This window comes from Aphelocoma coerulescens, chromosome 24 (genome assembly GCF_041296385.1).
Source record: "Aphelocoma coerulescens isolate FSJ_1873_10779 chromosome 24, UR_Acoe_1.0, whole genome shotgun sequence".
Classification (NCBI taxonomy): Eukaryota; Metazoa; Chordata; class Aves; order Passeriformes; family Corvidae; genus Aphelocoma; species Aphelocoma coerulescens.
In genome coordinates this window covers 6,770,685-6,786,736 of record NC_091037.1, presented here as the reverse complement: position 1 = coordinate 6,786,736, position 16,052 = coordinate 6,770,685, and the positions used below count along the sequence as shown (strand labels likewise).

At 43.6% G+C, this 16,052-nt stretch overlaps 1 protein-coding gene and 1 long non-coding RNA gene across 2 annotated transcripts in view; both read right to left on the bottom strand.

Moving 5' to 3' along the window:
* BARX2 (BARX homeobox 2) overlaps positions 1-8,580 on the bottom strand; it is a 34,234-nt gene extending 25,654 nt beyond the window's left edge. The window contains exon 1 of the mRNA XM_068994732.1: positions 8,073-8,580. Within this exon, the coding sequence (XP_068850833.1) occupies positions 8,073-8,283 (211 nt within the window). The 5' untranslated portion in view covers positions 8,284-8,580. The remainder of the gene's footprint in view (positions 1-8,072) is intronic.
* A 2,172-nt stretch (positions 8,581-10,752) lies between these two features.
* LOC138098281 (uncharacterized) overlaps positions 10,753-16,052 on the bottom strand; it is a 37,487-nt gene continuing 32,187 nt past the window's right edge. The window contains exon 5 of the long non-coding RNA XR_011146577.1: positions 10,753-11,002. This is a non-coding gene — a long non-coding RNA (uncharacterized lncRNA). The remainder of the gene's footprint in view (positions 11,003-16,052) is intronic.

The following is a 16,052-nucleotide window of genomic DNA, read 5'->3' as shown; positions in this document are numbered from 1 at the left end:
TGCAATCCAGCTGGAGCAATTCTTACATAGAAATGACTGAAAATGTTTGGTTGTAACTTTCTCTCCTTGAAAAAGAAAAATAAATAAAATTTTGCAATACTGAAAGCAACTTCATTGCTTTGCCAAATGTCCTATTAAAAGGAAAGTGCTATAAAGTTTTGTTTCAGCCTTTAGAAGATAAGTTTTCAGTATTTTATTCCTGATTGAGTATTTTCTCTGATCTTACACATACACACACTTCTCCCTTGTCAAGCTTAATTTATAACATTTTGCTTTGCTCTGAACTGAAAAGGACACATACTGATTATTTTTTCAATCTACCAACAATCCAAAACATCAATTTTTCTGACTTCCCCTATTTTCACTTGGATGTGATGAGATTTTGTCCATGGCCTGCAAATGCAAACCCAGGTTTCCAGTGGCTCCAAGCAGGGCCGCAGTCACGTCTAACATTGGACAAGTTATCAAGGGCTGAGCAGAAGAAACAGATCAGCAGAATCAAGCAATTAAATCATCTGAGCAACGAGAGCAGAGCCTTTCTCAAACCCAGCAGTGGATTTAGATACAACTCAAGGCACTGTATGAGCAAGAGCCTCCAGAGCTCAGTTCCTGATGTGAAGATCAGTTCCAGCTCTGCCATCCATTGTGTGCATTCCACGCAAATCTTCCTTCCCCAGAGGCCTCCACCGAGGGCATGGAAGTGGCTTTGAGCTGGAAAGGCACAGATTTGGTTCCATCATCCAAACCTGCTCCACTCCTGTCAGCAGAAAATCCTTCCTGAAGGTGGATCAACGCTCCCATCCACACACTACAGGGCTGTGATGGAGGGAGCTGTCTGTCCCTGTGCTCAGATGGGAAATAAATGGACTGCTCAGCACAAGGAAACAGCAGAAAAACCACAGAGTCTCCTTAGTTACTGCCCTGCTCTGTTCCCTGAGCCTGGTGGGATGATAGGAGTCTACACAACACATCAGCTCCAAACACTCTCGATTCCTTTTCCTCACCTTCCCCAGCGAGGATTTTTGCCCTTGTTCGTGCCCAGCTTGTCCTGAAGGCAGCAGTGCCGGGGGTCATTGAGTCTACAGGGTGAGATGGTCTTTTCCAGCATTTTAGGGCAGCAAGTTAAAGAAAAGTCCTCAAAATAATAATGGCACTAGGTCTGCAGTGCACAGTCTCCATGAGCAGTGGCCAAATGGAGGACAATTTTTACAAAAGTGCTGCATTTAAACCTAAATCACTGAGCAGATGGATTTAAACTGTGCTTCCAGTGCCAGCTTTGAAGCTTTAGAAAATGAGGCGTAGGTGTCAATTTTCCCAGTGGAATCCCACATTCATTAATGCCTCCCATTATAGCATTCCTCCACAATGCTTATTCATGCCCAACCACAACCACAATGCTGATTACTTGCCACAGTAGGTTTTATTGCAATCACTGGGGTGTGATCTTCTGGTTTGTTCACTGTAGTTTTGCCTTTCATTAATTCCTTTTATTCACTATTAACAGTACTGAGATAAGACAGCAAAAGTAAATCTTTATTACAGATATTTTAATATCTAGCACTGAATTTCTTTAGAGCCAGATTTGTCTGCTAAATCCAAGTGAGATCTGCTTTCAAATCCAGATTTGAATCTGAGTTTCCTTCTGAAATGCCATGTCTAGTAGTGGATATAATCCAACAAAGAAAATTAACAGGCACTTCTCCAAGTATCTATTTATCATCACCCAGCCCGTTATTATCCCCCATATGCCACTTTTGGGCATTTCTGAACTAGGTTTTCTGCTGAAGACATCAAAACACTTAAAACCCAAGGTGGCCACCCTGAAAAACACTAAGCTCTTTAAAATGAACTGTTGTGCCCAATCTACAGCAGTTACAGAGGAATCCACTTTCAGTCCATAGGTTTGTTTCATTTACCTCGGTTGATAAAGTGCTCCTCGTCCACAGACAGGCTTTTCCTTATAGGGCTAAAAGGGACAGAGAGTTATGGAGAATTTGAGAAAACTCAGATTTTCCCAATGTTGCAGCTGAGTAAATCCCACTACAGGAGCAGGGACACAGTCCTGACAGCAAATCCTGACTTTTCTGGATTTTCAGAGGAACGCTCAGAGACAGCAGTGTAACTGTGACTGCACCTTCTGCCATCTCTAGGCAGAAATGTCTCTGAACTATCCTATATCTATTAAAAATACTCAGTAGCTTCACTAATACTGGATCAAAGGCATCTACAGAGGAAGCACTTTGTATTTCTTGGGATTAATAAAATTCCGTTCTAGTTTTGCCTTTACTTCTTGCTACTCACCTATAGAATTCTATTGATCTTTGGAAGCTAAACCAAATAAATACAGGCAGTTTTCAAAGCATCTTTTCTTTTTCTTCATATGTTTGCACAAATAATCAGCAAAAATCCCAAACAGCCTTGCAGCAATGCAGATTTCTACATGGAGACAGTTTCAGCTTTGCAATTTAGGTTGGCACCTATTGTATAAACACACAGATTCATTTTGGCCTGCTTTTCTCAACATTTTGGGATACAGGTGTTTCACGGACTTGGGAGCTATTTAAGACATGTAGACCTCCTGAGCAATCACTTCACACAGCACAAGAGCAAAACCCTTTCCAAGACCCTGTCCCATTGCCTGGGATGCTGCTGCACTCCCGGCAGCGTCCTGGGGATGACGATCCAAACGCAGCGTCAGGCGCCCGGCACAGGGAATGTGGGACACGCTCAGCTCCAAGTGACTCTGGCAGAAGGTGCACCCACCACTCCACATCAGCTTTATTCAATGGGATTTATCCAGCTGTCATGTTTCAGACTGGAAACATGATGAATGGATGGCATCTCATTTTTCCCTGTGCTGGAACACACGCACTATGTGGATTCCCTTTTCCTTTCCCAAGCGTGCTGCCTTCCCCCAGGAATTCCCCCAGGAGTTGTAACAATATCTGTTCAATTTAAAGGAAAAGGTTCAGCAAGTATTTGAGCAAAAGAAATGGCTTCTACCCCAATATTCAGTAATGTCCCACAGCAAAATCAAGCCTTGCCATCAAGCCATATCAAGACCTTTTGGAAGAGAATCAGAAGGAATCTTGTTGTGAGGTCTCGCATAAAAACTGAGCTATTTTAAGTCACAAAAAATCTACTTTCTCACCATGGTTTCCTAAAAAGGCTGAGGACCAGAAGGACCAAAGCTCACACTTTATCTCCCAAGTAATGATTCTCCAAAGGCCCCAGTGGCTGCAAGTACCACTGAGTTTAATCCAGAAAATATCATTTATATGAGGAAAATGACAGCTCAAAATACCCTTTTGGAATAACCAGCTCCCAATTTCATCCTAAGATAAAACAACAGAAGACAGACATGGAACTGATGGAACTGGAAGAGAAGAATTCAAGATCTGAACAATTCTATACTAGACACTTGCCTACATTAAAATCCCAATCACACAAATCTTGAATGTCTCAAACTCAAAAAACCCCCCAACAAACGCAAACAAACCAAAAAATCCAATCACCAAACCAAAAATCCCAATAATAATTTCAAGGGAGCAAATAATAATAATTATTGGTGTTCATTAAAGGAAACTTTTTGCACAGACCAGCAAGCACAGCAGTAATTTTTCAAAAAAAACAAAAAAACCAAGTGGACAAACTTGAGATTGCATTCACTTCCCGAAGTTGCAGCGCTTTTAAATGTACATAAAGCAGTAGAATCCTCTTCAGCACAACTCCCCTAAAACATAGGTAAATATTTTATGTCTCAGCAGATAATTGTCTCAGCAAACAAGCAAGGCCATACTGATCCCACGTATATATTTGCCTTGCAAGGTGTTCTGGTATAGCAATTAAAGAGAAATCAGCCCTACCTGAGATATGGACTAGTAAAAAACCTTGGCGTAGAATAGACATAAATTACTCTGCTGCTCATTAGGATTTAAATTATAAACCACTAAGACACATTCAAATTTGAGGTTTTTTTACAAGTTCTGGAATAGGGCCTGGTACAAATGAATATATGGCACAGACAATTAACAATTTGTACTCCCGACTTTGCTGAAATAACTGAACTCTGCAACCGAAGGCGATGTGATTCTTTTTAATCCAACCATCTCAGTTCATTTGGAGAGTTTAAAAAGGCCATCCCAGACCAGTATTATTGATTATTAATACACAGTGTCACAAATTCCACTAAGACCAGGGATGGCACACAACTCCCCTCCACAACCCAGCCTGGTTTTCATTTTCAAACTATTTTAGTTCCTGTGATAAATAAGAAACTTTTCTAATTTGACCTTGTAACATCGCACACTGACAGTGTCCTTTGATTCTTTACCATGCCCAACACTACCAATAAGGCAACAGGATTTTAAATCTATCGCTAAAGCAAGATAATGAAAAATACAGGAAACAAACTAGAATTGGAATAGGCTCGCCTACAAATATTTTTAATTGAAAAATGATATAAAGGCAACTTGAAAAATGATTCCTATAGGACTCTGCTAGGTCAAAAAGCAGCTGTCAGCAATCACTGTAACAAACCAAGCATATGAACACTGTATCGTTACTTCTACAAATTAATTAACTGTGACATAATATGAAAAGCCAATAAAAATATAAATATCATGAAACAAGGTAAATAGTATTTTCACTCAGCCATCACAGCCCAAAAAGTCATAAATCAAAGTGACATTAATCACCATCTGAAAATATTTCTAGGTTTTTTTAATTTTAATCATAATGGCTCTGAACCCAGACTAGCATTTCGTTATAGATTTGGTATTCAAGGTTCAGCCTTGTATTTTTGGCTCAAGAAACACCACAATACATGTTCATATACCAAACTTTAAAATAATGATGGAACCTTTTCACAGGCGATTGCAGTTTTCTTTCAAAAAACCAAAACTGGGTTGGGGCTTATTCCAAGCTCTCTTCAATGGGAATCTCCCCGGCGACGTTGGTGAGCTTTGCACGAAACCTCACAAACGCTACTCACAACTAAAACATCAACCTTCGACCCCAAGATGCACCAGAAAAGTCTCAAATGCTTCTTCCACCTCCTTCTGCCTCTACTTGACAAATCTGTTTTGTTCCAATTCAGCTGCACTCAGTTAAATATTCAGCAATTCATCACAGCCAAAAGAAAAACTCTTTTCTATCGGGTTACCAAAGTTTTCTGATCTCTCTTCACTTAACCAGGGATGTTGTTGAACACACATGCTGCACACGTACAATGTCTTATGTCTTTCAGCTCCAAATAAATTATAAAGGCATATCAGTCTTCTCTGACTTCACCCAAGATGAAAGAAATATTAACTCTTTAGCCCATGAAAACGCCTACAAATCCTGACTCCTGCCTTGAGAAAAAGCCACGGAGATGTTCAGCTGGAGTAACTCATTACTCATAGCTGTTTCAAATGCGCCCAAGTCCCAGCTGCGACGGTACAGTAACAAATCTCTGTGGTTTAGGTTCAGATTCATTTTCTTAGATCATGAAGAGACTGAGTGCTCACTCCCTTCCTGATTAACTCTGGAGGCAAAGGAAATTCAGGCAGTAAGTTAAGTGCAATACAGTATTTCTATAGTGCTATATTTCTGCAGCCTTTAGTCCCCAAGTAGTTTGGGAGGGTTTTTTTTGTTTATTTTCACTTTTGTTTATTTTCCACTCTTTGTGGGTTTGGTTTTTTATTTTATTTTTAGTTACTGATTTATATTTTGTATTTTTCAAATTCTTTCACATTTAGATATCTTTTTGTGATATTATCCATTTCTTAGCCAACAGTTTCCTTTCATAAAAAAAAAACATTCCCATTGCCTAATACTTGTAAGACTTTAATTGTGCCTATACACCTTAAAATCTGACAGTTTGGAAGTGTGGACTTTGGTAGCAGTTTCCTCTATGAATGATTTTAATCCCACAAGCAAATCTCTCTCTGTACTTCACTTCACAAGCACTGCAATTCCATAGAGCTTAGTCCATTAGAAGCAGATATTCACAACCCAGCCTGACACAGGGACAGGCCAGAGCTTGGGCTAGAAACACAACCTTGAGAGTGAATTCATTAAAGATCCCAGGCACAAGGGAAAAATAAGGCTTTAACTGAAGAGTAACCACAAGAGACTCACTGGCCTCACTCTGACTCCACTGCTGAATCATACAAGGATTATTAATGATTATTTACTGAATATAAATTAATCTTGCAAAGACAATGCTTGCTATATTTGATGAAGAACTATGTATCTAAAAAATTTCTCTCTTTTTTTCCCATGGTGGGTGGTGAGTGTCAAACCAGCTGCTGGGTAGCCCCTCGCCCATCCAAAATCCCAAGGATCTATTAGGTGACATTCAGACTGTATTTTTTTATGCTGAGGTAGTTGTACATGCTTCTGGACATTGATAATATCCAGGTTAATATTCCTTTTGGGTGCTAAAAGGACTTTCTTTTCTAATTCTTCCTCTTTCTTTACAGAAGGAGAGAAAAGCATCTTTCCTTGTCCCCATGGACTGAGGTCTGCAGGCAGAATCGGGCGCTCTGTGCGTCACTGCCACACACCAAACCCCTTTGGCACATTTTGGCCAAGCACTGAATTTCACCGTGCAGTAGTGAGAGATCAGCTCTCAAAAATTCCCTTGTCAGCAATATCTTGATTAACAATTGGTTCTTTTATAAAATATGTCAGCAATTAGTTAGGGAAGGCAAGGGACGTCACGCAGAGATCGGCTGGAAGAAATACACGTTGGTGGAGGATCACACTGCTCATACAATTTCTTTCCAAAAGCTGGTCATCATCGGTCTTAATTCTGATCCAGCCTCCTAATCCCTTCTGGATCTTTAATAACTGGTATTTACAATACAAATATTGAGATTGAAGGAAGATTTATGCTTGGACCAAGGATTTACTCAACTTCTCAAACTCTTAGGGTACCCTAACAGCAAGTTTTCTATCAGCACAGCTCTGCTAAGAGCTGAAAAGATCCTTCTTATGTATATTCAGCAATAAAAAACCACAAACGAAACCAACAAACCTGAGCCAAAGTACAGGCCTTGAGTTTTTAAACACAGCCTAATACAAAGGCAAAATGAACTTTTTCCAGCAAAGAGAAAGAGGAAAAATAGAATTCTGTGACCTTGAAATAGATATTATTTTTATTGGTAATTAGTCCTTTACAAGTATTTTTCAATATATAAGATTTTTTGAATAATGTATTTTTAAGTTGCAGTTTCATCGTCTCATTTCTCTTGACACACTGTGTGTCACCATTGGAAGGGTAGCCTTATGGGAAGAACAGAAATCTGGAAAACTGCCTGCTTCAGCAGAAAGAGGGATTTTTAAAAATGTTTTTTAAAATCTGGAATGCATTCTAAGAATACTATTTTTATTTTTAATGTGGATTTTTAAACACACACACTAGACCAGTCTGCTTGTGAAATTTTATAATGCCTGTGGTCAAGATGCAATCGCTCATCGTGTTGCCTGTGCAGGGCAGAGCCACTTGTGTGTATTTATTTGTGGTGTTTGCAAAATCTTTACAAGTATTTTCCCATCTTTGCTGTTAGAAATAACCTACGTTCTTTCAAAGGAAATGAGAATTTAGGGTAGCAAAACTGTGCCTCTATAGATTTTTTTCTTCCTTTCACAATATTTCTATTAATTTCTTTGCACTTACTCAGACGTAATGAAAAAACTACCAGAGGTTTCAATGAGCATAAGATGAAGGACGATTTCTACAAGACCTAGACTCCTGTAGAGCTCCTTAACTCATGATCATTAGCTCCAGTGAACCAGTGAACACCCCGACGACGATAAGGCTGAACCCCACCACTACACACTGATAGTAACTAAAAACTGATAGTAACTAACTGATAGCTGTTACCGATAGTAACTAACAACGATCCCTGCGCTGGCAAACCCAGGGAGTGGGAGCAATCCCTCCTGTGGGGATGGGGTGTGAAGCCGGGCTTCGTTCAGGCAGGGTTCGGGGGAATGCAGTGGGGTGCAGCAGCAGCTCGCCCGAGCCCCCCGATTCCGCGCCCGCCGCATCCTCGCTGCGGCATCGCCGGGGTCGCGCTTACCGGCGCAGGAGTGCAGCGGCTTGGGCCGGACCAGGAGCGACGGGCAGACGGAGTACAGGGAAAGTTTCTCGAAGTAGTCGCAGGTCTCCTTGGAGAGGATCTCGTCGATCATGAAGGTCTTGTAGCGCCTCCTGCCTGCCTTGGGCCGGCCGGGCGCGGGCAGCCGCGCCGGGGGCTGCGGGCCGGGCTGGGGCTGGGGCTGGCCGTGCATGGCGGGACCCCTGCGGGGCGGCCAGAGCCGCGCCCGGCTCGCATGGGCGCCCGGCGCCCCGAGCGCGTCCCGCTGTGCCCGCTGTGCCCGCGTGTGCCCGAGTGTGCCCGCGCTCTGCCCGCGCTCTGCCCGCGCTCTGCCCGCCGGTTCCGCCGCCCTGCGCGCCGCCGGCTCCCCGCTATATAAAGCCGCCGATAAGCATCTCTCCCATCGCTCCGCGGCCTTTTTAGGAGGCTCAGGCTGTCAATCAGGGCGCCCGCTGCTCCCCGCCAGCACCATTGTTACCCTGCGCCGGGCTGGGAGGATCCGCCGCTCCTCTCCCCTCCCTGCTCGCTATTTTAAGATACTGGGGTGTGTGGCTGGCTTTTTTTTTTCTCTTGGTGAAAGGTTCCAGATTGGGGCTGGCTTCTTTCTTTTTTTTCTTTTTTTTTTTTTTCTTTATTTCTTTTGCTTCTCTCCTTTCTTCTCCTCCTCCTCCTGTTCTCTAGACTGTAATTACCTAAAAAAAAATTAAAATGCGGGCTGCCGGAGGAGAATGCCTCATCCCTGGCCCTGACAGCTTTCCCCGACCAGCACCAAACCTATTCCCGAGCCGCGAAGTGCTGGAGAGTGGCAGAGGAGAAAAAATCCTATTTACCTATTTATAGGTGCCTTGCAGGAGCACTGTATAGAAGATCTTTTTCTGCGGAGCAGCGTTACTGGGACCCCGAGTCTGAGATGATTCTCTGCTGGATCCCTGCTTAGTCCAGCTGGATATTTGCAAAGCTGAGCTTTCCGCCCCTTCTAATGAGGAGTGCTGAGGCTTCCCCCTCTGGAAGAAGTTTTCCTTCCAGGCTGAGGTCTGAGTTTTATTTCTCCACTCCTTGGCCTCCGACAGGAATCACCAGGACACCCTGCTCAGGGAAAGGTGTATCGGGAGGAATCCTTGGATTAACTGGTTGCTACAGTTTTTCCAGAACCCACGGCCAGCTCACAAACTTTAAATGGGTAAAGAGAGGCTCGTTATGGAGATTTACCACCCCACCCCCCCCCCCCCCCCCCAAAAAAAAAATATTATTTGCAGGTTTCACACAAGGATTTAAATATAATCTGCAAAAAGTTATCAGCCGTCCTTCAGTTCTCGTGCTTTGGCAATCCAAATGGCAGCAAACTCTTATTTTAGTGACAGAAAACTCAATCTGTTTTTGCAAAAGGCAACAATCATCTCAAACTTTCATCAATGATTTGAACAACTTTTATTTTTTCAACTGTATTTTTTAAAAGGCTTCAAAACACTATAAGCTATCTTTAACCTCTTTTGTAAAAACACTATTTCTTTTTTCAATTCACAGTTTCATTTGGCTTTAACTTCAGCAATAAAGCTTCTCATTTATAGAGACTCAAAATAAGACACTTGAATTGTCCACACACTGTCCCAACTGGAAGGCAGATGCAAGGATATATCAGACTTTCGATATATCCATTAAACTTTTTTTCTTAAAACCTCATTACGTTTTTTAAAAAAAATACGGCACAGCAAATTATATTAAAAGAAATGTAAAGCAAAATGTTTTGCTCATTTTAAACCGTTGGGACAACATTCTCATTTAAAATAAATTGGTTGGAAATGGTTTAATTTCTTTTTATTTTGAGAAACTAAAGTGATCTTACAATGAGGAATTTAACTAGAATGATAACAACTAAGGTTTTCAAGGATGTCTCTCGTCCACGATGATATAACTTTTAAAATTATTTAAACTGCTGCATTAATTCCTAAACAAACTACGGATATTTAAGCAGATGAACTGACGTTGTTATTAATGTAGTTTTATGAGTACTCACCTCTTCATTCAGACATAAACCATTTCAGGAGCACATTTTCTTCGCCTTTTTCAGACACATTTTTTTTCTTTTTTTAGGAAACAAAGTAATTACCAGCAACATTAACTACAGCAATTAGTACTTGCTGATAAGTATTGCAAAGAATATTTCAGAAGCAACAGCCTGAGCAAGCCACGGATTTAAGCCCCAAAGCAGCACCGAATGGCATTTTACTGCTCTGTGTTTCCTCGGGGTCCGGGCAGGAGCTGCAGCCCCCCTACCCCCACTTCACATTTATCCTGCTTTTCCTGCCTTTGCAAAACCTGCCACGATGCAGCAGAGGAATGTTTCCTAAAGAGTATTCCAGGAGCTTGACTAGATCCAGCCCAGAAATCAAGAGGGAAAGCAAACCATGGGCTCACCGAGCCCGCACACAAGTGACGGCGGGACAAGAGACTCTGCTTGTCTTTAAATGTTTCTTTCTCACAACCAAAAGGCTGAATATCCAGAGGTGTGTGGCTGGCACCTCTGCCCATACTCTAGAAATGTGATGCCCTCACCTGAGCCCAAGCAGATGAACTGGCAGGTGGCATTAGCCCACACTGATACATCTCGAGACACTTTATTTCTTTTTATTAAATGTTTTTTTAAGAAGTAAGTGGCCAGAGCAATACGGTGGGTTATGTTGTATGAAACACACACTGGCTGTCAATCAAAAAGGGGTGCTTTGGTCAGGAATAATCAGGGGTTTTGTTTCCAAAATTAATGAAGTGGCTGGAATAGCGAACATCTGCCAAGGGGACTCAAACCCGGAGCAGCTGTTGGAGTCCCAGGACTATTCCCATGTAGGACAGCCTTGCTGGTAAGTTCTTCTCCCTGAGGTTTCTCTTGTGGCTGAGAGCTGGGGCTGGACGGGAGGCTGGGAAGGGAAAGGCACATTCAGGAAGGTTTGGAGGGCAGCAGACTTGACGCAGGCTGTGCACGCCAGGCCGGCACCTGCACAGCACAAACGGCAGCCGGACAGCCAGCGACCAGGATTTCTGCCCTTTTCCAAGAGGGAATTATCCAAGAGACACAATCCTGCATTTCACTGACTAAAGCACGTTTTCAATCAGGATTGGGGAGGAAAATAGCACTGCTGTGAGCCTGTCAGTCAGTAACAAGTCATTTCCAAGGAAAAACGGGGACGTCAGCCCGGCACCAGAGAGCTGGAAATAGATTGTCCAGGAGGGCAGTTGTGTTCAGTCAGGAGAGATACGGCAGCAGACTCTCTAAACTGGGGTTTCTGGGGACAACTAGTTTTAATTTGGAGTCAATTTGTGCTACCAGGCCCTTTGTGAGCAGTGCCAGAGACCCACAGGTGTGGCGCATCTTGGGAAAATGATTAAGCACCTTCGAGTTGACTTGTTCAGTCCCAGCACAACCATTACCATAAGAGACAGTGATTAAGGCAAGAGGAATTAAGCTGCTGCTGTATTACTAAATTTGTGGTTTAGGTAGCACCCAAGTACATGGCTCTGCTTAGGGCAGAGTCGGCTGGTTGTGATCACTTGCTGCTGTATTTGTACATTGCGGAGCACACTGGGATTGTTTGCCTAAAGAGAAGAATTCTGTCTGTTGGGTTTTCAGCTCACCAGTTTCCACAAGAATTCAAGATGCAAACCCATTTTGACAGAATGGACAGAACAAACTGAAGTGCCAAACCTGAAAGTGCATTGGCTCTCAGTCTGAATTCCTGTTTCCGTATCGAAAGGGCAAAGATACCTTTCACAAGCCCCTGACATTACCATGTTTAATCACTAGAAAAGTCCCCTTTCCAGTGAAATCCAACCACCTTTGAAAACAGATCTGTACAGACATAATCAATCCTGCTAAACACTGACACTCTGATCTCAAGTGTATGCCTTTTTCAGCAAGATATTTGGCTTGATACTTGATCCAGTATAGAAAAATCAAATGTGTGGCTAGAAAGAGGAAGGCACAATTTGGGCCAGTGCTTCGCTCCAGGGAATCCAGAGGCTTTGTCCTCTCAGCGTGAAAGGTCTCAGTGCATCAAAATCCCTTTGAGGAAAAGATCTCAGCATCTGCTTCACATAAATAAAGTGAGTTTCGAGTATCTGCCCCATGCCAGAGAAAAGGGCATTGCCCAGGAAGATGTTTTCTTTAAGCCAGGGAGGGTGTAAAACATCCCACACATGCAAATAGAAGGCAAAGCCACCTGATGGTGGCTAAGTGAACCCTTAGTCCTCTACATTCCCCTGACAGAAATGCTTGTTGAGAGAAAGACACCTCTGAGCAGGGTCTCCTCCCCATCTCCTCCCCTTGTAAAGGCAGAGGATGGAAAAGAAACTGAAGTGTTTGTTGGCCCTGAACTTTACCTTGGCCCCTTTGCAGATGAGAAGATGATACCTCTGGGCAGCCGAGGAAACAGAAATTGCAGAGCAGCAACTGCACAAGCTCACACACCCCATTGCCTTCAGGGGGGCTCTTTGCTCCCAGCTTATCTTTACAACCAAATTTCCCTCCTGGCCTAAGTGACTATGGAATAAGACTGCTCCAAGTCCATCAGTTTCATTTGAATTTCTTTTTCAGCCCCCAAAGCTATGGAGCCTGTCTCAAATCCTCAATTATATTATTTCCCCTGTAAAGTCCAACTGATTCTCCTCCTACTCCCTATCCCCCCATTGTGATGCTGCAGCATTTGTGTGGTTCCAAACCATTCCTGGCACCACCAGCAGGTTTTGTCCCTTAATGGACAGCTGCGGGCTTAGGGCAGCAACACTACAAAGGTGTCCTTGATGTGCTCAGAATAAACCAAAGCTTGAGTTACTTTCTTCAATAAAATTATACTGAAAGCTGAACTATTAGCTTTGGGACACCTTTGTTTTATTTCTTGCTCTGCCTCAAGTCCTAAACCTAATCTCTCTTGCCTAGAGCCAACTTTGAATCATCTAGAAATAGAGTATAAAGGTATTCATCATGTGACTGGAGCCACTGGCCAGTCCCCAAATTAGTGAAAAGATGCTCTGATTTAAAGTAATAGTACAGCTAATAACCATTTTTATCAGTGCTGATGGCAGGCTCAGAACACACAAGCAATAAAGCTCATGACACAGTTGCAAAATCCCTTAAAAAGGAGACCTCAATATGGCCTCAGATCTACATGCAGAGAAACTGAGGCGAAGTTTCCCTCTGTTAATGCTTGGGACAGAAGCCAGACCTCACTCACCATCACGTCCTCTCCAGGCAGAGCAGAATCTAAATCCCAGAATTCTCCTCTGTGACCTCATTTTTTCCCCCACAGCACACTGGGGGCTGTGAGACTGTGTTAACTTTTTCCAGTTACCTCTTTACAGGGCACACAGCACCTGAGCAGTTTCTCCTTCCCGAGGCACTATTGCTACCAAAACCCAAGCAGGCTCTGGCACTGGAGTTGGAGTATTTCCATGAGCTCCCAGGGCGTTGCTGGGCCACTACAGAGGACACCAAGGAACCAAACCAGAAGTAATAAATCACTATGGATCCTGAGACAGACCCACTGGCAGAACTGAGGGCATTTAAAGAGATATTTATGGGGTGTCTCTGATTTTCTGGGAGCTGTGCAGACACCACGTACACCAGAGGCTATGCCAAGGAACAGAGCCCATCTTTCAGCAAGTGGGATTTGTTTTTCCAGGCTATGGCTAAGAGGCTACATTCTGGACGTATAAACTAGGGCTAAGGAGTTTGGGAGTGGCAACCAGGAATGCAAAGGAGCATTCTGTGCCACCTGAGGGTCCTGTTTGGGCAAGACAGAAGCACCTGGTCCCCTACTAGTCATCCCAAATATTCATGGGACAATAAACAGTGTTTACCCCTTTCTCCAGTGAATTCCACACTGCTGTGACAACCCACCCTTAAGGGGAAGGAAGCACCCAACCATAATCCTCCTCCTACCCACATTGCTGTCCTCTCCAGAATGCCAGTGAAAACAGAGACAACTATTTTAATATGGCCAAGGTAACAAAAATCTCATTTAACTTACTCTTCTAGAGGGACTGAAGCCAATGGTGAGGGGAAGTATCTAATCTCATGAGAATAAGAGTGTTTGGAATTGGAACATCTTTCAAAAAGCATCCCCAACTTTTGGCAGGGAAGGCTTCCCAAATCTAACACTGCTTCACTCTTTAATCCATGCTCCAGCCTCATTTGGATGAGGATCCACATGTGAATGCTCACTGCTTCATCCAGCTTTGCCTAAGGCCAATTATTTTTTGCACAAGTATTGCTAAATCTCTGCCAAACTGGTAGCGTGTTAAAAAGGAAAAATCAAAATATTTGCAACTCTTTCTATAAAACAGCCAGGATGTTTTGGTGTTCTGTGACTGATGCTTTATTCATTATTCAGAGGATTATCTCTGCGCTTTTTTTTCTACAAGACAATTTACCTGAAAGCAGCAAAGAAAAGATCCTCAACCAATAGACCAGAAGAATGTCTCCAGTCTCCATAGAGACACCAGGAAAACACCAGGATCATGTGAGTTGTACACAAGAAACCTATTCATACTGGAATGGGTGGTGTTCCAGGATGTTAAGTAATTTTGACAATCTGCCACTATCTCAGCCTGCAAGAAGCCCAAAGGGAGTTATTGATGCCATCAAGTTCTGATCTTTATTAATGGTTTCTAGACAGCCTTTGTCATTCTGGGCTCTGCAGGACTCCAGTCCAAACCTGCAGATGGATCTTTGCACGGTCGCCCAGGAGAAACCAGGACCACCATTCCCAGAGAGCCCAGGGGCTGAGTGTCCTACAGGAACTGCTCAGGCTTCCCTTCCCAACAGGCTGCAGAGAGGCAGGAGCTGCCAGCCAGAAGCCCAGTTATCCCAGTATGCTGGAACAGCCCAGGACTTGCTCTTCACTGCCCAGGTGCTGTGCTGCTGCAATTCACTGCTGTTGATAAACTTGTACTTAATTAATAGAAGGACAAACAAGGAGGCACAGGGACTCTGGGACTCAATAAATAACAGAACATACCAAAATTAACTGTAGCATTCCTGCATCCACAGGTAAGGCCAGGACTTTCATTGCCCAGTGCTAAGGGAAGGACAGAGATGCAGAGCCTGATCATGCCTATAAATAGATTAATTCCTTCTAAACAAGGAAAGAGGAAAACCTCAGCTACAGTGAGAAGTGTTTTCCAGAGGTCCTGGCCAAATCTACCCTCCTGAGGAGCAGGCAGAGGACTGGCTGCGTGCATGGAAGCCAGCCAAGGCAGGGTTTGGGTCTTGAAACACAGAGGAGAGTCTCTCCCCTATTAAAAGTACCTAATTTAGCCCCCTATGATGCTCTGTGTCATTCCTCGACCTTCCACAAAGTCACAGAATCCTTACCTGTGGAACAGCTTGGGAATCAATTTCATTGCCAGATCTGGAGAACTGTGCCATTCCCAGAAGGATTTGTTGCCTGGGTTGCAGCAGTTGGGTATTTCAATATCAGCTGGGAGCCAGCACCCAGCTCCAGGGGCTTGGGAATGCTGCAGAGGACACTCGGCATGAGAACGGCTCTGCCTGCAGAGCACTCAGCTTCTTCAGCCCCAGCTCAGTCAGAACTGCTCAGAACACTGAAACCCTCAGAGCAACCCTGGACTAAAAGGTTTGACTCTGAAGAACAACCTGACTGTACCAGTGCTGCTCTGGAAACAAATCTGTCACAGTCTAGATTGCTTAACAGCACCGAGGCACCCAGAGGAATCTGCAATCCATCAGGTTGTGCCACTGCTCAGCTCCAGGCTCTGCCTCACTTCCCTTCCCTGCAACACAGACAGATTTTTGGGTAATCTCAGCTCCACGCAGAGACAGGCCCTGACCCCAGCCTCGGGATCAGACAAACCAGCCAGGGAGGAACAGGGAGGAATCAGCTCTAATTCCATTGCCATTCCCAGTAATTAGGACGTTCAAATACATGTAGCTGTTAAGACCCTGGTGCCAAT